This window comes from Lagenorhynchus albirostris, chromosome 10, assembly GCF_949774975.1.
Source record: "Lagenorhynchus albirostris chromosome 10, mLagAlb1.1, whole genome shotgun sequence".
Lineage (NCBI taxonomy): Eukaryota > Metazoa > Chordata > Mammalia > Artiodactyla > Delphinidae > Lagenorhynchus > Lagenorhynchus albirostris.
Genome location: NC_083104.1, coordinates 41,135,234 through 41,161,335, shown reverse-complemented (window position 1 = coordinate 41,161,335; position 26,102 = coordinate 41,135,234). Strand labels below are relative to the sequence as shown.

General features: G+C 42.7%; 1 protein-coding gene and 1 long non-coding RNA gene across 2 annotated transcripts; one reads left to right on the top strand and one right to left on the bottom strand.

The window, feature by feature from the left end:
• LOC132527082 (uncharacterized) lies at positions 1-16,597 on the bottom strand. Its single transcript, XR_009542844.1, has 3 exons — positions 16,324-16,597; positions 3,454-3,507; positions 1-97 (listed from the first exon to the last, which is right to left on the bottom strand). It is a non-coding gene; the product is annotated as an uncharacterized LOC132527082 (long non-coding RNA).
• Positions 9,530-21,306, top strand: FAM240A (family with sequence similarity 240 member A). The gene is made up of 3 exons (XM_060162156.1): positions 9,530-9,637; positions 16,382-16,527; positions 20,686-21,306. The coding sequence occupies exons 2-3, from the start codon at positions 16,385-16,387 to the stop codon at positions 20,786-20,788; spliced, it is 246 nt and encodes an 81-aa protein (XP_060018139.1). The 5' UTR covers positions 9,530-9,637; positions 16,382-16,384; the 3' UTR covers positions 20,789-21,306.
• The last annotated feature ends 4,796 nt before the right edge of the window (positions 21,307-26,102 follow it).

Sequence of the window (26,102 nt, the reverse complement as noted above, 5' to 3'; positions counted from 1 at the left end):
TTATATTTAAAAAGCCACACGTCTTATTTCTACATATATTTGTACATATACCTAGAAAAAGGATCAGGAGACACGTCAAATTCAGGAGTGGTTGTACCTGAAAAGGAAAGCGGGATTGAGTTGGGGCAAAAGGATGTGGTGGTGAAGGGGGGCATTCATGTCTAATTCTAGGTATCTCTGTGTTCTTTCAACATTTTATACCAACACAACAAAACAAAAAACAAACAAAAAAAGCATGCATATATTACTTATTAAAAAAATAAAGCAACTCATTAACCCTAATAAATTGATGTAATAGTATGTTTTTAAGCTTACTTTTCCACCAAATGACTCTGAAAGTGCCTGTTTTCCCACATCATCTCAACATTGGGCATCAGCCCTTTTAACCTTCAGCAAATACTTTAGCCTAATATTACATTATTACTGTCATTAGCATTGTTTGAAATGAGGCTGAACCGTCTTTTTTGTGTGTTTATTGGCTACCCGTATTTCTCCTTCATGTCCTTTGCCTAATTTTGTATTAGATTATCTCTTAAGGATTTACATTAACCTTCTGTCTGTGTATATGTAGCCTCCAGGCCTGTGCTGCTTTTCTATTGGCTTTTTATCCCCACAATGTAGTGTAATAGAACAAATACTACTCGTTGGGGCAATTCATTTAACCCCTCTGGTTCTTAATGTTCTCATAATTGCTTCTAATACTCATCCATCTATTGTGGGCTTACTCTGCCAGGAACTTTGCTAGAAAACTTGTACACATATGATCCCATTTGATGCTTTCAACGATAGTGTTGGGTAACTATTTCACAGAAAAAGAAACTGAAACTCAGAGAGGGTGACTAACCTGCCCAAGACCACACAGCTGGTAGGTGAAGATAGACTCCAACACTGATTCCACGTTCTAGGTCCTTAAATCCCATACTACATTATAACTCTTCATCCCCAGCCCCATTCTCATCCCAAACATGTGGGCTTGGATCAAAGTAAATCTACTGTTACTGATTTTCTTTAAGCTAAAAACATTTAGTAGGGGGAAAAAAAACCACGCTCACAATATGCAAAGCATTGTCCTAGGTGCCTGGGGCAAACACATCAGGACACACAGGACATAGCCCCCACAGACCATGGTGCCCGTAGCCTGGGGTGTGAAGAGACAACTACACAAAGGGAAAAAGCACAGAGCAGGTGGTGCTGAGTATGGAGCAACTGGAAATAGTCAGGTTCACCATTCAAATCTGAAACAATAGTATTATTGCTCTGTGGGGTATAAAGCCCCATTTTATGCAGCAGGTCACATCTCATCACTACAGTGAGAAGACCATTGACAGGAAATCCTGGAGAGCACAGGGTCCTGACTGTGGGTGGAGAGAGGTCCTCAGGTCCAACTGCTGGCATCACCACTGTGCAGAGGCAGCCCTGGCTGGGTGCTGGCTCACGGATCACCAGCTGCACTCCTGACAGAGGGCATCAGCACGCCGCTCCCCGCACACATGTTCTCACTCACCCACATCCTGGGCGGGGATCGGAGGAGGAGTTCCATCACACTGTTACCAGCCCGACCCCCTTTCCATGAAGCCAGCCTAGGGGCTGGCCAGAGAGCTGCTGCTCTGCGGGCCGCCTCCCTTTCCCGAGCTGTACCCTTGAAACAGTAAGGACGTGCTTGGCCAGAGGTGCCTGGACTCAGCAGCCTAATTTTTAGTGTCTGGAAAGACCTCAGAAAGTCCTTTCCCAAAATAATCTTCCCCATGCCACCGCCAGAAAATCTTCCCCTACTCTCATTTTTCTTTAGAGGACGACAGGGAAGACTGGCGGAAATGCTGGTGTAATCCAGGCAGCTCACTCACTGGCACCCCCTACCTGCCAAGTAAGAACAGCTTCTCCAAAGGTAATGGAATACGGATCAGATTCATAAAGGGGTGGAAAAGGTCAGGCCAAGAGAGACACAAGCCCAGGCCCTGTCAATTTCACAACTCTTACCTTCTGCAAGGCATGTTTCTAAATGAGGTTCTTAAAGGTAAACCTCCAGGAGGACAGATAAATGCATCACAAAGCGGGCCCGTGGTCCTGACCACATGAAGGCATTTGAAGCCTCAGAGGGAATGTCAGCATTTGCCGTGGATGACTCTTAGAGAAATTCCAGTTCCCGGCTCTGTATCAGTTGGGGTCTGCTGTGGGCAAGGGTCTTGGAAAATCACTGACCTATGGGTCAGTGATTGTCAAGTCCTGTTCTGCTTCTGCCCAGGCTGTCTGGCACTCAGGGGCCGGCTCACAAACATTATCCTCCTTCACCAGAGGAGCAGCATCATTTAGGTCCCTTCCCAAGCTCATCTTACGCCTTTTGTCATCTTTGCCGCACTTCTTATCACTTCTCCTCACCCTTGTTGATAGCTCATTAGACAATGTGATTGAAAGCATTCTGTGAATTAAAAAATGTCCTACAAAACCAGTATTAAATGCTTAGCTATGCAGGATCACAATCATGACTCAGGGCTCCTGACCGCTCCACGAAGTCAAGTGGAGCCTGGAAGTAAGGAATCAGGCCTGAGAAAGGAATTGCTGAGAGAAGATAGAGGGAGATGAAAGATGTTCAGCTGCTTCCTATTTAACAACCCATGGGTCCTGGTGAAGGAGCACAGGTTTAAGGTTAAAGTCACCCAGAGATGGCAGAGTCAGGGACAGAGCCCTGCAGTAGACTCCTAACACAACCTCCAGACTTCTCTTGGATTTGGCCCAGCCATACAGAGACCTCTTTGCTTATGGTGACCATATTTCACAAAGCGAAAAAAGACAGACCATAATTTTTAAGTAGCATCATCCTCAAGGGATAATAGGCTGGAATATTTGCAGTCAGGACTTTCCTCAAGATGCTGTGTGGGAAAGTCATCATACCTTTGTAATCTTGGCCATGTGCACCCCTTTTAACTGTCTGTGCTTGGTGGTACGGTCTTTGGGCCGTACACTCATCAGAGTTTCTTGTTTCCCACTCAATGCTTGGCCATCTCCTAACAGAGATTGCACAGCTAATGAAGTTGAGCTGTCAGGAATCACTTGGAGTAAACTGGATTCCAGACCCCACAGTGTTAGACTCCAAGTCCTCACTTTCTGTTGATCAAACCCCAACAATCCCACTCTATTTAGACATTTATTTGGTCATCTGTTGTTTTTAACTGACCACATTGGATATAGTCATTTTCTATTTAAGTATCAAAGATTTAACTTTGAATCCCCTACCCTCCTCCCTGTGAAGATGACCAGGGATGTTGACATGTCTTAGTCAAGTATGGCTCAAATGACACAATGTTAATCGTGTTTTATAAGGCTAGTTACTATTTATATTCTGTGTGCCTACTATATGGGCCAATTTCAACCAGATACAAACATACCAGCTTTAAGAGCACCTGCAGGCTTTGAGGTCAGGCTGACATACGTTTGAGCCTCAGCTCTGCCACTTACAGCTGTGGGATCATGGTCATGTTGTTCAGTCTTTCCCAGAATCAGTTTTCATGTCTATAAAACAGGGACAACAACCTCATGTGAGGACAGTCAGTGAAGAACCACAATATAACATCAAATGCTTCACAATATAACGTACATAAACATTAGTTTCATCTTCCCCTACCCTCTCTCATAGAAAATTAGTCTCCTCTACTTAAATTCAAACATTCTATCTTCTTACTAATTTTACATTCCTTCCAAATAGGAAACAACGGGATAACTAATATGTCATGTGTGAAGCATTGTGAGCTTTTGCAGGGAATGGAACTCACTCCATGGAGTATTAGGAAGAGAGACCATCATTACGTTAACAGGAAAGTTCGGGGCTACCAGCCCTGGGAAGGCCTTTCCTGGTCCAGTCAGCTCAGCCCAGAAAAGCAGCCAAATAAGGGCTAGGAACACCATGCAACCCACACAAATACTCCCAGTGTTGCAAAACCCAGGCTAGTAAGAGCTTGGGATCAGCTAAAGCAACGTGTTGGCTCCCCAGTTTCTGCCTTATTGATCTTGAACTTGCCTGTAAAAGGCCTAACATTGTTGAGGGGCAGTACTTGCAGCTCAGCGTTGAACGAAAGCACCTTCCTCTAACGAGGGGCTTCTTAGAGCCCCATCGCAAAGGACAGAGATGGCCCTTCCTGGGGGCTCTGCCACTTCCTCAGTCTGGGCTGCAAGTGTGTTTCCTGCCAGCCCTCTTCTGACCAATGACTCATAACTTCTTTGCTTCCACTCAGCCTCCAAGCTTAGTAAAGCAGCCCCCTTCCTTATAAACGGGATGTCTCACAAAGTCTCATTTGTGAACCTGATGGCTGGACCAGGTCCCCACTTGCTTGGAGCTGAATGACTCTTGATGGTTAGGGTTCCTGGTGTGCAGGCTGGTCTCTCTAACTGGGTTTCCCTTGGACTGTTTGGGGGGAGGGCTTTTTAAGCTGGGTTGTTATCTCCTGCAGGAGAGGCATGTTTTCATGCTATTTATTTCACTCTCTCCCTGCCCATCCTCACCACATCTAATAACACAGTTCTCAGAGCCAAGAGTATATGCTGCGCTGAATGAAAACATCTCAAGATTCATTTGGGCCCTGGCAACCCCTGGAATTCTCCTTCACCATTTTGGGACAACCCATATCAAAAACTGAATCAGCACAAATCCCTTGTTTCCAAGAAAGGAGAAAGACTGTGTACGATGACAACAGCAACAATAGCGGAAGCAAAAACATCTCCATCTATCAGGGTCTCCTCTGGGACAAGAGCTATGTGAGGAGCAAAGCAGCTGCATTTTCAAAATGCTCTGCCTGGTGGCAGTCTTCTCCTAGGACTGTGGCCCCTGCTTCTCTCCTGTCCTCCAAGGACTGCTTCGGCCGCACGGCTCTTGCAGCTGCCCTACTAGGTCAGGCCAAGTTCAAGGAGGGAGTTGTTCAAACCCTCAACTCAGAAAATGTCCCATTTCCACTGTATTGGGCTGTCTTAGGAATAAATGTAACTAGAAGCCAACCAAGCAGCATCAGGCTCTGCAGCGTCCCCACAACTCGCTTCAGAAAGCCTGAAACCTGGGTGCTGAGAGGGCTCGGAAGCTGTGACTCTTCCACTGCAAGCACACCCAGCACCCAGGTCTTGGTGTATCAACACCTTCCTCCGGAAAAGTAGCCAGGTCTGCAAAGAGAAACGGCTGATTCCAGGGCAGGGGCAGGAGAGGTACAAGATGAGCCAAAAAGTAAGGAGGTCCTCAAAGAAGGATGGGGACATGTCAAAAGACACAGAAGCCAGCTTGAAGAGGCTCCCCCTGGCCAAATCTGCAACCACCTGGGCATCAAACTTTTAAATGGTACTATGGATTATAATCCATTGAATAAAATAATAATCTATGAATCCATACTGACAATATATAGACAGACCAATAGACGGAGAGATAGTTGAGAAGAGCAAACTCTACTGTAGAATGCCAACTAATACATGTAGAAGTAAAGATGGTATTAGAAAATTACAGTTGCAACCATTATAACAAAAAATGTTTCAGGCAGGAGTCATCAGTGGGTGCTAAACGTGGAGGCTGAAAGTTTGATGAGCAACAGTATATTTACAGTCTCCTACTTGTTCCCACAAAATACTTATTAATTAAGGGAGAAATAATAACTTTACAGTGGATAAAACTGGCAGACACTACGTTAATCAATGATCAACAGAGACACCACCAACATAGAAACAAATGGCTATCTGTGCATCCTGCTAGGGTGCCCTGAGCAGGAAACATCACTCCACTGATACTTATGCCAAAAACCCATAATCTGATTCTAACGATGACAGGAGAGCAAACAAAACCAAGTTGAGGGATATTCTACAAAATACTGACCTATAGAATTAAAAACTGTCAGTGTGACGAAAGACCCAAATAAATAAATTAATTAAAAGATTGAGGAAGTGTTCCAGATTAATGCAGATGTGACAAGTGAATGCAGTATACACACGATCTGGGATTGGATTCCAAACTGCTATCAGTTGCATTGAGAAAATCTGAAAACCATTTGTATGTAAGATAATAGTTTTAAAATTTCTTCATTTTGACCATTATATGGTGGTTATGTAAGCGAACATCCTTGTTCTTAGGAAATACACACTGAAGTATGAAGTACTTAAGAGTAAAGGGGCATGATGTCTGCGACTCACTTTTAAACAGTTCAGAAAGGAGATGATGTATGTATGTATGGATGGATGGATAGAGATGATAGGTATATACAGAGAGACAGATGTAGGAAATGCTACAGCAAATGTGGCAAAATGAACATTTGGTTAATCTTGGTGATGATATGGAATTCTCTGTACTATTCTTACAAAGTTTCTGTTAAGTGTGAAATTATTTTAAAACAAAAAGTTTAAAAAAAAAAACAAAGCAAAACATGACAAGTGAAAAGGCAGATACTCAAAAAATATATGCAGGACGGGAATATGAAGTGGTACAGCCACTCCAGAAAGTAATCTGGCACTTTTCTAAAAACCTAAACATGTACTTACCATGTGACCCAGCAATTGAACTCTCGGGTATTTATTCCAGAGAAAGAAAACTTCTGTTCATAAAAAGCCTGTACACAGATGTTCATAGAAGCTTTGTGTATAATAGCCCCAAACTGGAAAGCACCAAAACACCCTTCAATAGGTAAAAAATCGAAGAAGCTGATGCAGTCACATCATGGAGTACTACTCAGCAAAGGAACAAACTACTGATACACACAACAGTTTAAATGGATCTCCAGGAAATCAGGCTGAGTGCAGAAAGTCAATGTCAAAAATTTACACACTGCATGATTTCCATTTATATAGCATTATCGAAATGACAAAATTGTAGAGATGAAGAATAAATTAGTGGTTGCCAGAGGTTGTGGGTGGAGGGAAGGAAGGAAGTGGCTGTGAGTATAAAAGGACAACACAAGGGATCCTTACGGTGGAACAAGTCTGTATCTTGACTGCGATGGTGGACACATAATATGCACATATGATAAAACTGCACAGAGCTACACACACACGCACACACACACACAAGTGCGTGTGAAATGGGTGAAACTTTGAAGAAGCTGTGTGGGTGGTACCAATGACAGTTTCCTGGTTTTGCTATTGTACTATAGTCATGAAAGGTGCTAACTCTGGGGGAAACTGGGTGAAGGATGTGCAGTACCACCCCGTACATTTCTTTGCAACTCTCTGTGAATCTATAATTATTCCAAAATAAAAAGTTCAAACCAAGAAAACAGCAAGCCCCGGACAGAGCTTGTATGGGCTGCCCTGCTGACACTGCCATGACCTCAGCTCCCAAGAGATGTCCCCTGGGGAGTCTGGCCTGAGTGGTGTCCTTTCTTCTCACTTTATCTGGCAGCCCCACAGCTTTGCATGAAGTCTCAACCCCCTTCACTATGTAACTTATTGCTGGGGAACAGATGATGGAAGCACAGGGCAGAGACCTAGAGAAATCTGGGTATGACCTTTAACAATACTGGAGCTCACATTGGATTAAGGGCTTTGAAGTCAGGCTGCTTGGGTTCAAACCCCCATCTGTCTCTTACTATCCATAAGGCCTCAGATAAGATGCTTACCCTTTTGGGCCACAGTTTTCTTATCTATGAAGTGGGAGTGATGATAGTCCCTGATCATAGGTATATGATGTATATCATACTGTGTTTGTACCTATAAATCTTAAAACAGTACCAGACACCTAGAAAGAGTTAATAAATGCTAGTTGTTATTTATAATACAAATAAAAACAATTGTTTACCATTATTATATCTCTCTACAGGTTTAATCATTCCTATTTTACAGTGAAGAAGCTGGGACTTAGCAAAACTAATTAGCTGGTGTGGATCGGCTAGTGACAGAGCTGAGATCCAGATCCAGAGCCTCCAAGTGCATGCCCTGTCCAATACGTCTGTGTGAGTCAGTGTGTGCGGAAGCCTTACCAGAAAGAGGAGGAGGGGGAAAATTCAGAAAGCAGAGAAAAGGAGAAAGAATAGACTATATTCTAGGAAGAAAGATGGGAAAGAACATCTCAACTGACTCAGACTATAAAGGAAATTTACGTTCCCACTATTTTGAGTTCCTAACGTAGGGAGCCTCTAGGGTTGGTGGATTCAGTGGCTCAGCAACGTCATGGATCGTGTGGGTCTATCTTTCGACTCTGTGTTGTCAATTCAAAATTCAGTCAAATTAGGAAAATCATAAGTGTTTGTCCTTTGGAGTAAACAAATTATAGAGGCTGTGAAATTCCATGCCAGGGCATTAAGTAGGTTTTCAGATCACTTGTGAGCACAGAGGAAATAGCAACACTTCAGAAGCTTAGTTTGATAAGTTTTTTCTTAAAGTACTTGCTAATGGCTTCACTAAAATTTGAAGAAGCTCATGTAACCAAAAAGGTTTTCCCAGCATATAACATGTCTGTAAAAAAAAGAACAGCAACAAAACTTTCAAGTTAATCTTTCACCTATTAAATATTGTTCCACCGTGGATTTCTTTTAAAGAGGAAAAGGGTACTAAAAACTTACAGTAGAAATATTTTACTAGCTTTTTTATCCTATCCTCTCTGTTTGCATATAACATGTATCAAGAGAAAAACACTAAAAGCAAAATGGGTATTTTTACTTTATATATAATCCAGTGATATCAGCGTTGCTCTTGCTATCATTTTGAATAGGTGGTGCTTTGAGGGGTTGCTTCCAAATCTACCTCCCTCTTTCCCCAATGAGAAAACCTCCACTGTACCATCTGGTTCTACTGCTCCATTAGGCATTCATATTCGGAGAGAAAAGACTTACTAGAATACCTCTGCAGATTCAACATCAGCGATTCCACTTGCTTCACTGCCCTCAGATTTTGCAGTGGACGTTTGAGCTTTGACACAGAAACTCATGTAACTAAGTTATAAGCATGCTTACTAATAGCCTAGCAGGGTTTGATGATGACCTGACTGTTCTCAGACAGGGACCATCCCAGATGTTTAACCCAAGAACACAACAAGCTCCTTGAAATGGCTTGAAGGCCCCTTTCAACTGAGAAGCCCTTCTCGGTTTAATGCCTTTGCTGGAAGATGGTCAGGGGTGTCCAGTTCTTGCTCCTGCTGGGGGACAACTAAGCAAACTGTGAAATGTCATCACCAAGCTCCCCGAGTGGATTAGCAGCTCCAAAGGGCAACACACATCTCTAAGTCGTCCTGTAAAGTGACCCCAAAGTGTGACTTGTCACACCATCCTGGGCTCGTTTACCCTCTGAAGGGCACAGGGCCGCTTTGCCTGATGCACAGCAGGTTTAAGCTCACGGATAATCCAGAGCATGTTCTGAACAATAACTGGTTCCAGCCAAGTCATGGTCCCTGCAGGGCCTGCCAGGGCAGAAGCTCGCCTGCCCTTGGGTGGGTAGGGGGAACAGGCAATGGGAACTATTTTTCACCAGGAAGCACGTCACCATGTCCCTGGAATGAGACCTCTGTGATTCTGCTAATTTGGTGCCTGTAACCTTGAAAGGCTGAGGCATTTCTGAAACACCTCCACTGGGCATATAAAGGGTTGAGGCCCTGAGGTTTCAGGACAGGCCGTGGACTTTGCAAACGCTAGAGCTGCAATACTCACCCTCCTTGACACTGTATCAAGACAGCAGCAGACCCATCTCAAAGGTAAAGGATTTTGAACTTGAGTGTGCCTGGGATGGAAGTTCATCTTGTATTTCTTGGGGGAAGCAAATGGATAGACTCCTTGTAACCCTGTCTTTTTCAGCCACTGGGGTTCATCTTTCCCTCTGAACGCTCACTTTGCATCTGCTTGGGAATGACTTAGAAATCTTAATGGGGCTTTTCCATATCTAATTTATATATTTAAGTGATACATTCAAAACAAGCTAAACTCTGTGAGAGCGCCAGAAATCAGTGCCAGTGTTCATTTAACACGGCACTGATAAGATGAAATCTTGTAAATGAAAACAGTGCATATGGAGGGAGAGATGCTAAAACCCTCAGAGGAACCAACATCCTCAAGGAATGTTCAGATAGAGACTCTCAACCATAGTGGGCTCCTCAGAAGACTGATGCTTAAGAGGATGTGCTAAATTCTGGTCTTTGTAATTCTGAAGCAGAGCTTCTTAAACTTTCCTATGTACATGAATCATCTAGGGATCAGGTTAAAATGCAAATTTTGATTCAGATTTTGGTCTTGATAAACTCTGCATTCATAACAACTCCTAGGTGATGCCAGCGCTGCTGGTCCATGTGACAATTGAGAAGCAGGGTTCAGTGGTGTTTCAGGGATGGTAAATAATCTTTAGACTTTGCAATCACTGAATCTTATCAAATAGCAAAAAGTAAAAAATAGTTCTGTTCTGTTTTTAAATTTTGATTTTTACATTAACATAGAGCAAAATGACTCTTCTGTGTGTTCTCAGTTCTAAGAATTTACCACACATTCAGCTCTGTGTAACCACCATCACAATCGGGATACAGAACAATTACATCACCCCCTCCCCACCACACACCAGTTTCCTCATGCTATGGCTTTGCAGTTATACTCTCCCCCTACCTCTAACCCCAGGCAATTATTATAGCCTTGTCTTTTTGAGAATGTCATATAAATGGAATCATAGAGGGTATATAGTCTACTGAGATTGGCTTCTTCCACTCAGCATGAATGCCTTTGAGGTTCATCTAAGTTATTGAAAGTAGCAACAGTTTGTTCCTTTTTATTACTGAACAGTATTCCATTCTATGGATGTTCAACAGTTATTCACACATTCAATGACTATTGGTTGTCTCCACATTTTGGCAATGACAGATAGAACTGTGTGTGGGTGTACAGGTTTTTGCTAGAACGTTAAGTTTGCATTTCTCTAAGCTAAATAACTAGCAACGGGATTGCTGGGTCATATGGTGAGAATATGTTTAACTTTATAAGTTATAACGTATGAGAGTTCCAATTGCTCCATACCTCTCCTCTCTAGCACTTGATATTGTCAATATATAAATTTTTATTTTGGCCATTCTTATAAGGATGTAGCAGTATCTCTGCACTTTTCATTTAATTTGTATTTCCCTAGTGGCTAATGATGTTCAACATCTTTTAACATGCTTAATTGATATCTGTGCATCCTCTTTGGTGAAGTGTCTGCTAAAGTGTTTTGCCCATCTTTTAACTGGGTTGCTTGCTTTCAAATTGTTGAGTTTTGAAAGTTCTTCATATAGTCTGGACACAAATCCTTTATCATATACGTGATTTGCAAATATTTTTTTCTCAGTTTGTATCTTGTCTTTTCATTCCTTTTGGAGAGCAAAATTTTCTAATTTTGGTGAAGCCCAATTTATTAATTTTTCTTTCGAAGTGTGCTTTTTGTCATGTCTAAGAATTCTTTGCCTAGCCTCAAGCCACAAAAAATATTTCTCCTATATTTTCTCTTAAACGTTTTATAGCTTTACATTTTATATTCGATCTATAATCCATTTGAGTTAATTTTTATATAAGGTATGGGGTTTAGGGGGTTTTTGGTTTGGGTTTTTTTGCATATTGGTATCTTATTGTTCCAACACTATTTGTTGAGACATATCTCTGATTTTTTTTTTTTTTTTTTTGCCGATATCACACATCTTCATTATTGTAGCTTTATAGTAAGACTTAAAATCAGGTAGTGTAATTCCTTCAACTTCATTCTTCATTTTCAAAAGGGCTTTAGTTACTCTAGTCCTTTTGCCTTTCCATAAGTTTTATAATCAGTTTGTCTTTATTTTTAAAAATCCAATTTGGATTTTTATTAGAATTGCAATAAATCTACAGATTAATTTTGGGAGAACTGATATCTCTGCTATGTTGTCTTCCAATCCATTAACATGATATGTCTCTGCATTTATTTAAGTTTTCTTTTATTTCATTCATCAGCATTTTGCAGTTTTTAGCAACCATATTTTGCACACGTTTTGTTAGATTTATATCTAAGTATTTAATTTGGGGGGAGTTATTGTAAATGGGATTGTCTTTTTAATTTCAATTTCCAGTTGTTCACTGGTAGCATATACTCATTTCTATGTATTAAACTCATATCCTGCACCTTTGCTAAACTCACTAGTTCCAGGAATTTATTTTTTGTGATTTGCTTCATGGGCACTTGAATAGAATCTGTATTCTGTCGTCACTGGGTAGAGATCTATAAATTACATTTAGATCTAGCTGGCTGCTGCTGCTGCCCAATTTTTCTGCATTGGTGATTTCCTCCCCACTAAGTTCTGCTCTTTGGGATCAGATCCACACATGTGCAGCCCACAGGCCAGCCTAGGCGCTCATGAGCAATTTTTAAGGATACCCACCTCTGTGGTATCCCTGGTAATTTCCAATTCCCTGGACTCCCCTTTTTCAATCCTCTGGCCAGAAACTTAGGGCTTTAGTTACCTGCTCTGCTGTGCACTTCTGGAGGCTGCACCCACACCTTGGTCATGTGCTGAGAGGACAGAGAGAGAGAGAGAGAGAGAGAGAAAAGCAGCGAGGGTCGGCTCCATCCAGTAGGACCACACTCCTCCTATCTGAGCAGGTGGGTTTTGCATCTCTGCAGGCCCTGCTGCTGGTCAATTCCATTGATGCTGCCAAGCTCCCTCGCCTTGGAATTTCCTGGAGACCCGCAAGAATAGGGAAAAGGAAAACTAGTGATTTCCCTCATTCTCTGAGCATCAGGAGTCTCCTTTCTTCCTAGAATCAGAGGACTGCTTGGAGCTCTCTCTGTCCACGTTCCCACTTCTGAGTTTCCTGTTGACTTGAGTCTAAACTGGGGATACCAGAATAAAAATAGAAAACTTAGTGCCATTCAATGGTAATTGGAATTCTGGCCTTCTTCTCCAATCCACCTGCTACTGTTTACTTCTTGGAGTCCACAAGCAGTTGCACTGAGTATTCTGTCCAGGCTTTGGAGCTGCGTTCTTTGGAGAGATGGGTAGAGTGTGCTTCCTCCATTTTATCTGGAACTGGAACCCTATTTCAAACCATGATCTTTATGAAGCTTTTTGAAATGTTGTTAAAAAAAAAAAGAACCATGAAATAGTTGCTCTTATGAGGTGTTGGGTATGCAAGAAGTACGTTGGTGGCACACACAGTCAGCTGGGATGCAGTGAGCCACACTAGCCAAGAGTCACAGGAATAACTGATACGTCAAAATTCTTCTTAAAATAACTCTCACATTCCTCAGTTTGGGTTTAATACTCTGAGTAACCAGAGACTTAGGAGATTAAATGGTTGGCACAGCAATTAGCGCTCACAATGGACAAATGTGTCTTTGTTTCAGCTGACTCACTAACATCATTTGGCACTTGGTGCAGCACAAATGCCTCACAGATGGTGACAAGCTCAACACACTTTGTTTAACTGAATTCTGTGAAGGTGTTATACACTGTCGTTCTCTTTAAGCACTCATTAATTTTGTGAAGTAAAGTTCATAATTGTCATTGACGTTATGGCTTTTCTGGGTTGGTGGTGATTGACTGGAAGGAATACTATTGATTCTCTTGAGCGGAGTGCAGCCTGGTGGATGGTATTCTTAGCTGAGCAGATACAGACGAATAGAGCCATTTATTTATCAAGGACAATCCCCTTTGTTTCCAAAGGGCTTTCCAACTATTGACATCTTCCTCATCACATTTCTGCAAAGTAGTTGTCCACATTTTAGAAGCCAGAAAACACAATGCTCCCAGAAACATGTATTACCTGTGAAGGAATGGGCTAAACCCTAACAATGAGATGCTGGGTCTCCCAGGAGGTTAGAGCTGGGGAGCTTGGATGAATCTCCAGTCCAAAGACAGAAGATAATTTTTCTCTACGCTTATTTTATTTTATTTTTATAATATTTATTTTATTTCTTCTATTTTTGCTGCACCGGATCTTAGTTGCAGCACACGGGATCTTTTTGTTGCAGCATGAGGACTTCTTAGTTGCAGCACGCATGCAGGATCTAGTTCCCCGACCAGGTATCGAACCCAGGTCCCCTGCATTGGGAGCATGGAGTCTTACCCACTGGACCACCAGGGAAGTCCCTTTCTACGTTTATTTAGGCATAACTTGTGTGTAATAAAATCCACCTGCTTTAGATGTACAGTTTGATAAGTTTTGGCAATTGTATACAGTTGTTTAACCATCATGAGAAGCAAGATACAGAACATTTCCACAACCTTAAAAGGTTCCCCAGGCCCCTTTGCAGTCATTCCCCTCCCTCACCTCGACCCCAGGCCACCCCAACTGCTTCTGTCACTCTGGTTCTGTGGGGCTCTCACCACAGGCCTCTGCACAGTCCACTTCCTGCATCCTGGGTGCTCCTACCCACCCACTCGTCCTGCGTGTCCCTGCCCCTAGGAAGCACCCCAAAGCCGTCAGACCAGGCCAGGTGACTCCAAGGTTCCCCTCACTGGCCCCACAGACTTTCCCTCAATGCCTGAAGCACTACCACAGGGACCACTGCCACTTCCAGGCCAGCTCTTCAGGATAAAGATAACTTGGAGACAGGGGGGCATTTATTCAATTCAATAAATATTTATTGAGTACCAGTACATGCTTTAATATATTTAAATAAAACATAGGATAATCACATTTCCTAACAACTCTGAGGGCTTACTGCAAGGTCAGTTGGATCTCTGCTCTTTTGCCAGGAAAGTATGAGATCACTGAGCACTTCCAGGGGTTAAGAAAGTCACTTTCCTCCTCCCTAGGGGACAGCTGGGGGCAGTGGGTGGGGCCTGGGCCCTGATTACGACAGCTGCCCCACTTACCAGCTGTATGACCTCGATAAAGTCAAATTGCTACTCAACTTTCTAACCTGCGGAATAGTGCTTACCTTGCAAGATGGCTGTTGCTGTGACATCCCTATGCTCAGCCCTCACTACCTCAGCGTCCGTGGGGCCAGCTCTGACCCATCGCACAAGAGGACAGGATCAAAGACAGAGTTCTCACCTTGGCTGCACATTAGAATCACGGGGGACGCTTTTAAAAATCCTGACATCCCAGGCTGATGCAATCAGACTCCCTGGGGACCGGCATTTGTTTTTTTGTACAGCTCTCCAAGCGATTCCAAGGTCAGCCAAGGTCAATAGACACTGATCCAGAAAGAAAAGAGAAGTAGAATTATTTCATGTCTATAGAAAGAAAGTTGGGGGAGGTTGTGATGATTACTTATTGTTAATGGTTACACTATATCCTATACAGTATGAGGTTTTAGAACTACAAAAGTTCTAAACTGCGAAACAATTGAATATTCATGATCAAATTTAATCTTCAGAGAAATTTTAAAGATGAGGAGTCTGAGGCCTGGAGAACTTATTGTCAAACAGAAGGTGCATCAAGTTAATGGACAAATAGGTCTGCAGTGAATGTCTGGCTTCAAACCCCTCTCTGCTTCCACCCTGCCCCACTGCCCTTGTCAGTCCCTCTGAGAGAGCTGTGATCCAGACCTTCATGCTGATTCCAGACCCAGGTGTCCAGAAGCCCCTTCAGTACTTCCCCTTGGATGTTAACGCCCAGGCAACTCAAACTCTGTCCAGCACTGCTCAAGGTCACTCTGCATGGCCCTCCTCCTCTGGGTGCCCATCTTTGCACAGGCACAGCCAGTGCAGCTCCACTGACATCCCTCACCTTTGTTTACCACATGGCGCTGACCACCTCCAGAATGCCTTCATTACCCTTGCCTCTACCACCTGGTCATAGCTCCTCCCTGGACATTTCCAGTAGCCCACTAACTCCTTTCCCCGCACCCACTCTCACCCTCCAGCCCCTGCTTTTGACCTGTCTGCTAGACCAACCAAGGTCTAGGAGTTGGGCAGGGGTTTCTTCATGTAAAAAAGGGACCATTTTTGAGTATCTGATATGTATGATTTCACACACAAGCGTGTGCACACACACAGGCACGCACAAACCTCAAAGCTGCTTGCTCGGTTGTGTCAGATGTTGGGACCATTTTCTGTGACAAACCTCTTTAGTAAAGGGCTTGAAAACATTCAGAAGTGTGCAGCCTGCCTTCTGCCAGTTACAGTTGTGGGACCACAAGCAAATTCTATCACTCCTCAAATGTCTCACCTTTAAAATGAGGAAGGGAATGTTGACTTATGGGGATGTGGTGATAACTAAAGACATAAAATGCCTGTCACACACTACTTGCTGATAAAAAGCCAAGGGGCCGTTCATCTGTAAGGAGGAAGGAAGGACAGAGCTATTTGCTGGGTGCCTGAGACACGCCAGGCTCCAGCAGGGAGCTTCTGCCTTCACATCCCTGGATCCTGTCAACAAACCAGTGTACCTCCCCGTGAGGTCCTGTGCTTGACCTGGGTCTCCCTCAGGTAAATAGCAGGGTCTGTACCTTCCAGAGTCCAAGAGAGCGTGTTCTACGGGGGTTCGGCTGATATTTTCTTTTTCAGGGGATGAACAATCAGTACGTCCGCCGGGAGGTCTTCTGCCGGAACACCTGTGACGAGCTCAAACGCTTCTGGGAAAGAGAAATTGGCAAACAGACTTACTACCGAGAATCAGAAGAGCATCGCCTGGGAAGAAGTGCACTGGGAAAGTATGTGGCTTGTCTATTTTTTATTATTGATAATTAATTTTTAAAAATAGACTTTAATTTTTAGGGCAGTTTTAGGCTCACAGCAAAACTGAGCAGAAAGTAGAGAGCCTTCATACACCCCCTCCCCCGCCATACACAGCCTCCCCTACCAGCAACATGCCCCACCAGAGAGGTGCATCTGTTACAATCCATGAACCCACATGGACACATCATACCCACACTTGTCTGTTTTTGTTTGTTTTGGGGTTTTTTTTTTTGCGTTGTGCAGGCCTCTCACTGTTGTGGCCTCTCCCATTGCGGAGCACAGGCTCCAGACACGCAGGCTCAGAGGCCATGGCTCACGGGCCTAGCCGCTCCGCGGCATGTGGGATCTTCCCGGACCGGGGCACGAACCCGTGTCCCCTGCATCGGCAGGCGGACTCTCAACCACTGCGCCACCAGGGGAGCCCCACACTTGTCTGTTTTTTAAAAGCAAAATTGATTTCCCCAGAGGAATGCTAGATGGGCATCCTAGAGGACATAATTATTTTGATTTTCCATGCATATGGTCCTGTCACCATCTATGGTTATGGGCAGTAATTTTAAAAATTCTTTAGGACTTCCCTGGTGACTCCATGTTTCCACTGCAGGGGATGCAGGTTCAATCCCTGGTAGGGGAACTGAGATCCCACATGCCACGCACCGGCAAAAAATAAATAAATAAAAATAATAAATTCTTCTAAGCTAACAAATGTACACTCTAGTTCTTATCTGTATAAACAGAAAAATCTCTCCTCTCTGTCACCATTTCTAGTGTGTGAGGGTTACACTAAATTTGGGGAGCAGATCAGCAGAGGTATCCATGAAGGGCAATCAAGCAAAGGAGACAATGACCAATTAATTCTCAGTGCTCGTTTGGGTCAAGACACAGGATGTCCTGCGTGGTTCTAGGAGGAGCGCCAATGGGCTCTCAGCCCTCTGGTGTGCATCCCTGTTCTAGCCAAGCAAGTCGAGTGGAGAGCAGTAACTCACATGAGCAGACCAGGGTTGCTGTCTCTGGAAACAGTGGCACCTCACCACACTCACACATACTGCCTCTCGATGACTGCAGGGGATCACCCACAGAACACAGGGAAAGACAGGTCGGGCTGTCTACCCCCTCACAGGGAACAGCTCAGCCACTGTCTGTTCACTAAGACCACAGCTAGTGTGTAGCCAGTTGCTGGTGGGACAGGTGTGTGCTGGCCCAACAGCAGGGCCCATGACTCCATACTGTCAGTCCATGGTTGCTAGGCTGAGAACATGCGTGAACTCACAAGAGTTATATTCACTGTTACCTTCCAAAACCCCGTCCTGAGCCCTAGAGGCAAACCCAGCCGCTTCTACATGCAGAGACCTGCTCAGCCATATTCCTGGCCACAGGCAAGAAAAAGCAGACTGTCCTACCTGCTGAGGCGTTGTGTCAGGGCATCTTGTCCAGGGATTCTCAGAGAAGCTGAGTCAGGTGGCCAGTCATCTGGGGAGTCCCTGCCATCTTCCTCCCCCGAGGCCAGGCCACTCAGCATGCAGCACACCAGAGGCCACACTGAGGCCTGTGCCACGTGTGTGTCCCCCAGGGCAGTACACAGAAGGCCTCAGGTGGAGTGAAACTGACCTGCGGAAGATGCAAAAACCTTGTCTCTAAGCAAGGAGTAAGCCAAGGGGTGAATAAAATAAGCTCTGAAACAAACTGTGGTTTATTAACACATTAAAATATATATGTCCAGGATCTCTCCATGCACATAAAAAAGACTGCAGGAAAGACACTTTTGGTTAGTGGGGTCACAAAGCTCTAACTTCTTATTTATCCTTCTCCTGTCTCTTCTAATCTGAACCTGGGCAGTCTGGCTCCAGAGACTCTCTGCTCCTCACCACTACTCCATGTTGTCCCTTCATAAATTGTAGAAGACAGTTCTGGTTCATTAGGTTGCTCTGAGGCTTGAATAAGAAAATGTACCTAGAGACTTCCCTGATGGTCCACTGGTTAAGACTTTGCCTTCCAATGCAGGGGGTGAAGGTTTGATCCCTGGTCCGGGAGCTAAGATCCCACATGCCTTGTAGCCAAAAAACCAAAACATAAAACAAAAGCAATATTGTAACAAATTCAATAGAGACTTTAAAAATGGTCCACATCAGGGCTTCCCTGGTGGTGCAGTGGTTGAGAGTCCGCCTGCTGATGCAGGGGATGCGGGTTCGTGCCCTGGTCCGGGAAGATCCCACATGCCGCAGAGCGGCTAGGCCCGTGAGCCATGGCCGCTGAGCCTGTGCGTCTGGAGCCTGTGCTCTGCAATGGGAGGGGCCACAGCGGTGAGAGGCCCGCGTACCGCAAAAAAAAAAAAAAAAAAAGTCCACATCAAAAAAAACTTAAAAAAAAAAAAAGAAAATGTGCCTAAAGCACCCAGCATGGGGCAGGGCCCAAGGTCAGGGCTCACAAATGTCAGGTCCCCTGCCTCCTCCACACTCCCACTTAATCCAGGATTGAATATAGCAGCAGCAAGTTGCCAAAGGAAGAGCCCTCCGGATGAGTAGCAAGTCTCCCTGTGCCTCAGTTTCCTCCTTGTTATTTTTATCATAGAGAAACAAACACTGACAGAAGAGGGATGTTAGGGAGTTACTGCCTTTAATTAGTGGGGAGCAGTAGGTTGATAGTGTTGTTCAACTATATCCTTACTGATTTCTTGTCTGTTTTACTGATGCTTGAAATATGGGTACTGAAGATTTGCAGATCTATTTCTCTTTACAGACCTATCACATTTTGTTTCATGTATTTTGAAGCTCTGTATTAGGTACATAAATGTTTAGGATTATTATATACTCTTGATGAATTAAACCGTTTATTACAAAACAACCCTCTTTCTCTTTGGTAATATTCTTTGCTATGAACTCTACCTTGTCTGTTGTTAATATAACCACTCCAGCCTTCGTTGATTAGGGTTAAGATGGGATATTTTTCCATCTTTTTACTTTTAACCTATTTATGTCTTCATATTTAAAATGAGTTTCTTATAGGCAACATATATTTGGATATTTTTTAATGCAATCTGCCAACCTTTGCATTTCAACTGGATTACTTATGTCATTAACATTAATTGGTATGATTGGGTTTAAATCTACCATCTTGTTATTTGTCACCTTTTTCTCTCAACAGTTATTTATTCCCTTTCTTTTTCTGCCTACTTTTGAATTAAATATTTTTAATGATTCCATTTAATCTCCTCTTTTGGCTTTTTAACTATACCTCTGTGTGTTATTTTAGTGGTTGCATTAACATTTACATATACATCTTTAACTTATCACTGTCTACCTTCAAGTGATACATTATTTCCTGTAGAGGGTAAGAACCTTACAATCATATAGTCCCATCTCTCCGCTCCTGGTCTTTGTGTTATTATACAGAGTACAGTTTGACTTCCACATATGTTATAAACGCCATATTACATCATTAACAGTTTTGCTTTGAACTGATTATCTTTTTTTTTTTTTTGGCTGTGCCGTGCGGCTTGAGGGATCCTAGTTCACTGACCAGGGGTAGAACTCGTGCCCCCTGCAGTGGGAGCGCAGAGTCCCAACCACTGGACCGCCAGGGAATTCCCATGAACCACTGACTATCTTTTAAAGAGATTTAAATAGTAAGAAAAAAAATCATTATTACGCACACACACAGATGTCCTTCCAGGTGCTCTTCGTTCCACTATGCAGATTTCCATGTGGTGTCATTTTTCCATCTGCTTGAAGGACTTCCTTTAACATGTCATATGTGACAGTCTGCTGGTAGTGAATTCTTCCAGTTTTTGCATATCTGAAAACAACTTTATCTCACCTCTGTTTTTGAAAGATAGCTTTGCTGGGTAAATAATTCTAGATTGAAGTTTTTTCCCCCCTCCTGTACTTTAAAGATATTGCACTTTCAAGGGAAATTTCAGAGAATTAAGACTAGAATAGTGCTCAAACAGAAGTGAGAGTTCAAATACGTATATATTTAAATTTGCAAGTCTTCTGCATACCTTTTAAAACCTGAACACATGCATGCACACACATGCATACACAGACACCTTCAGAATAAAAAGGAAGGAAGCTTCCCTGAACCAAAAGCCATGGAGATGAATACTCCATTTGTGTATATTTTGTTTCTATTTTCAGGCTCAGAGAAGAATGGAAGCAGAAACTGGAAACAAAGCTGAGACTACGGAACAATTCAGATGAGACAGAAAAGCGGGCCAATGTTGGCCAAGAGCTTCACTGACACAAGAGGATACAAAGCACTGAGGTCACTCTGCCAGGACAAGCCAGTGCAAATCCCTGAGTCCCTTTGCTACACCATACAGATCCCATACTATTGTTTCCCCCACCTGTAAATCCTGTGGGGATTTACCTGTGAATCCTTCCCCACTGCTGAGTGGGAATTATTAGCCAAGGCAGTCCTCTCTGCATGGGGACCAGAATATTATCCCCAATGTGTCTAAAGACGAGATTATCTAACAGCAAAGCTCCATGCAGCATACTTTATTTCCATATAATTATCTTCTAATTTTGAAATCCCAATATTTGAAATTCTAAGCACATGAGGGGGGATGATTTTCACGGTCATACTTTAAACATCGCGCATTAGTTTTGCTCCACATTTCTCCTAGGAAACAGCACCATGTAATCCTTTCTCTTGTTTTCTTTTTATGAGAAGAGAAATGCACCCATCTGCAGAAATAAAAATACTGTAAATAGTCCTTAAAATAAGGTTTACAAATTAACTGATCTAATATTATTTTTCTTCACATGAATTTAATAGGCTTATTCAAAAACATGTTTACATAGAACCATTCAATAAGATCGGAATAATTTTAATAAAACTTGGTTGCCATGCCATCACTGGTATACATGCTCTTCATTTTGTTGCCTTCTTTTAAATCTCCACATGCTGGCACTGGCTGGCTCTCTGTCAGCTCAGCTAAAGTATATCTGGCCACCCGAACAAAGTGTTTGTCACATAGATTCTGGACTTTGAAATATCATTGTCACTGCCCAGCCATCTCTCAGGTCCCCATACAGGGTTGCTGCTTCTAAAAGTGCAAACTGTAACTAGGCCTGGCGCAACCTTTCCCAACCAGGGCAAAGGAGCAGAGAGATACATGCTGTAAAGTACTTGATGGTTGTAGGCAGTGCCTGCAAAGCCTTACATATTTAAGGGGCAGTGTTACCAGGAGACACAGAGAGCAAGGCAGAGGCAATTCTGAACAGAGCAAGTGTGGTGTTCCAGTCCTCTAAATGCCCTGATGTGCCCTAAAGTGCTTCCATCCACATCCCCAGGGAGCCCAGATGGGAGCCACCAGGAGGCAAGAAGAATTGGGGGAGCATTTCCTCAGATTCCACACTCATATGATCCAGGAAACAGGGCTTGGAGCCCTGCTTCCTGCTATGGTCTCTCATTCAACCTGGGATTCAATTCAACTAATAAACCATGAATCCCAGCTGGGTTCTTTTGAGATTGATGAAAGAGGAATTTTTGTTGGGTATAAGAGGGAAATAGGAATTAAGTAGAAGGAGAAGAAAAGACAGAGCTTTCAGGCTGAGAGGCTCTCAGAAGAAAAGGCCTCCCATCATGAACCGCAAAACGCTGCTGCTGGAATCTAAATGCAGTTAAGTGAGGCAGATAATGCATGTGAAGATTCGTTGTGCATTAATTCATCCACCGCATACCTGGCACTGTGCTGTACGACCAAATACAGCAGAGTAAACCAGAAGTGATGACTCTGGAGGCTACAGGCTAGGGAAGATGGCAGAAAAGCCAAGGCAATAAGTGTGAGGGACTAAATAGCACTGGGAGCCACAGCAGGCAAAGGTGCCCACCTGATGTGGGACCCATTCTGGTCTAGGGAGGGCTTCTTAAGAACAGGGTAGTTAAACCCAAGTAAGCATGATCCAGTGAAGGCAAGATTCAGGGCTCAGGTCCTGGGTGCCTTGAGGGAATACATTTAGCTAAGCTAGAATGGGAGTAAGAAGAAGGCATAGCAAGAGCTGAATCTGCAGAAGTCAGCATTCAGGGCCTTGCTGGATGAGAGTATGAGCTTTTCCCAAGGGCACAGGAAGCCATTGAAGGGTGTTGGCCAGGGGAGAGCCACAGTGGCCATGGTTCAGGAGGATTACTTTGCACAGAAAGATGGAAGGACAAAGGTGGGAAGGCCAGCCAGGAGGTTCTGCAGATGCCTCCCAAGAGGTAAGAAGGCCTACACTAAGTCCTCAGTGCCCTGGCAGCAGGGACTGGGGGGAAAGAGACAGGGAGAGAAGCATGAGTGCCTTTTCTCACAGTACTAGAGGCTTGAGGTCAAAGATCAAAGCGGCAGCATGGTCGGTTTCTGGTGAGAGCTCTTTCCTGTCTTGTAGATGGCCGCTTCTCACTGTGTCCTCACATGGTATGAGGAGAGAGAAAGAGAGAAAGGGAGAGAGGGAGAGGGGGAGAGAGGGACAGAGAGAACAAGCTCTCTGGTGTCTCTTCTTATAAGGACACTAATCCCATCACAAGGGCCCCACCTGCATGACCTTATCTAAACCTAATTACCCCCCAAAGGCCTCATTTCCAAATACCATCACATGAAGGATTAGGGCTTCAGCATATAAATTTGGGGCAGGGTAAGGTTTGAGGGGCAGGGAGGACACAATTCAGTCCATAGCAGAATGGGATGCTTTCAAACTATGTATCAAGTCCTGGACACATCCCATTTATAAAATTGACCAGGCTCAAACAGCAAAAACTTTGAGAGCTGAACTATGGTGTGGAATACCATAGGTTTCAAATTGGCCTCTGGGTAGTACACAAGCAACAGACCACAAAAGCAAAGGCTTTGAAAAGTAATTGACATTTAAAGTGTAGCCCACAAAAGTGAGCCAGGACACGTGTTCTTAACATAAATAGATTGACTGCCTATTAAAATAGATACATAAAAAGGAGAGTCTCCTAGCCTTGTACTCAAAATGTCCAGGATATAGTCCAAAATGACTCATACCAAGAGCCAAGAAAATCTCAACTCAAATGAGAAAGGATACTCAACAGACACTTAGTACTGAGATGACACAGGGGTTGAAATTATATGACAAGGATTTTAAAGCAGTTATATAAATGCTTCAACAAGCAACTACAAGCACTCTTTAAGCAAATGGAAAAAGTAAAAATATCAGCAAAGAAACAAAAGATACAAAGAAGAACTGAATGGAACTTTCAGAAATGAATGCTATAATAACCAAAATAAACAAACAACAAAAATAACACTGGATGAGCTCAACAGCAAAATGGAAAATACAGAAAAAAGGATCAGTGAAGTTTCAGATAGTTAGTAAAATTATCTAATTTGAACAAGAAAGAGAAAATAGTTTTCTTTAAAAAAAAAAAAGGAAGAAACAGAGTGTCAGGATCTGTGGGACAATAACAGAAGATCTGAAATTTGTGTCACTGGAGTCCCAAAAGAAGAGGATGCCCACTTTCACAACTTCTATTCAACATAGTACTGAACGTCTAGCCAGAGCAATTAGGCAAGAAAAAGAAAATAAAAGGTTTATCTCTGTTCACAGATGACATGATCTTATATACAGATAACCCTAAAGATTACATACACATACAAAAGAAACTGTTAGAACTAATAATAAATGAAATCAGAAAAGTTGCAGGATACAAAATAAACACACAAAACAAAATTATTGCATTTCTAATACACCAACAATGAAATATCTGAAAAAGATTATGAAAAGAATTCCACTTGTAATAGCATCAAAAAGAATAAAATACTTAGGAATTAACCAAAGAGGCAAAAGACTTGTACACTGAAAACTACAAAACACTGCTGAAGGAAATTAAAGAGGCAAATAAATGGAAAGACATCCCATGGTTACAGACTGGAAAATTTAATATTGTTAAGATGTCAATACCACCCAAAGCAATCTACAGATTCAATGCAATCCAATCAAAATCCCAATGGTGATTTTTACAGAAATAGAAAAACTTGCCCTAAAATTCACATGGAATCTCAAGGAACTCCAAATAACCAAAACAATCTTGGAAAAGAAGAAGACAGTTGGAGGTCTCATACTTGCTGACTTCAAAACTTTCTACAAAGCTAAAATAATCAAAACAATGTGGTGCTGGACACACAGGCCAATGGAATAGAATAGAGAGCCAAGAAATAAACTCTTGCATATGTGGTCAGATGATTTTCAACAAGGGTGGGAAGACCATTCAATAGGGAAAGGACAGACTTTTTAGCAAATAGTGCTGGGAAAACTGGATACCCACATGGAAAAGAACGAAGTTGGACACATACCTTATACCATTTACAAAAATAAACTCAAAATGGATCAAAGACCTAAACATAAGGGCTAAAACTATAAAAATCTTAGAGGAAAACAGGGGGAAACTTTATGACATTGAATTTGACAATGATTTCTTGGATTTGACTTGGATATGATAACAAATAAAAATAGATAAATTGGACTACATCAAAATTAAAAACTTGTCTACATCACAGGACACAATCGACAGAGTGAAAAGGCAGCCCATGGAATGGGAGAAATCATTTACAAATCATATACCTGATAAGGAATTCATATCCAGAACATATAAAGAACTCCTAGAACTCAACAACAAAAAATAAACAACTTAATTCAAAAATGGATAATGCATTTGAGTAGACATATTTAAGTAGAAATTCAATATAAATCTCCAAAGAAAATATGCTAGTGGCCAATAAGCACATGAAAATGTGCTCAACGTCATTAATCATTAGGAAAATGCAAATCAAAATTACAATGAGATACCACCTCACACCCATAAGATGGCTACTATCAAAGAATACAGAAAATAAGAAGTGTTGGTGAGGATGTGGAGATATTGAAAGCCTGTGCACTATTAGTGGGAATGTAAAATGGTGCAATTGTTGTGGAAAAAATATATCAGTTCCTCAGAAAATTAAACATAGAATTATCATATGATCCAGCAATTCCACTTCTGTGTATACACCCAAAAAACTGCAAGCAGGATCTTGAAGTGATGTTTGTACACTTATGCTCATAGCAGCATTATTCACAATAGCCAAAAGGTGGAAGCAACCCAAGTATCCATCAATGAATGAATGGATAAGCAAAATGTGGTATATCCATACAATGGAACATTATGCAGCCTTAAAAAGGAAGGGATGTCTGACACATGCTACAATATGGATAAATCTTGAGGACATTAGGCTAAGTGGAATAAGCCAGTCATGAAGGAACAAATACTGTATGATTCCCACCAGGCCTACATGGAATGGGGAAGGATCAGTTTCTCAAATAAAAAGTGAAGAGTGTACTGAGTAGAAAATAATTAGTCCCCATAGATCCAAGGGGACCATGACCAAATGGCAAACACCCACAGGACTTCAACAGACCTCCTGTTGGAACCCAGTCACACTTCCACCCTTATCTGTTCTGAGCAGTGTCTGCCCAGAGCTAAACTCAAAGAAGTTTCTTTCTGGCTATTCCTCTCCAGATCTGTGGTCCCCACAACAGCCACGCTTGTACCACAAAATCCTGTCCTGACT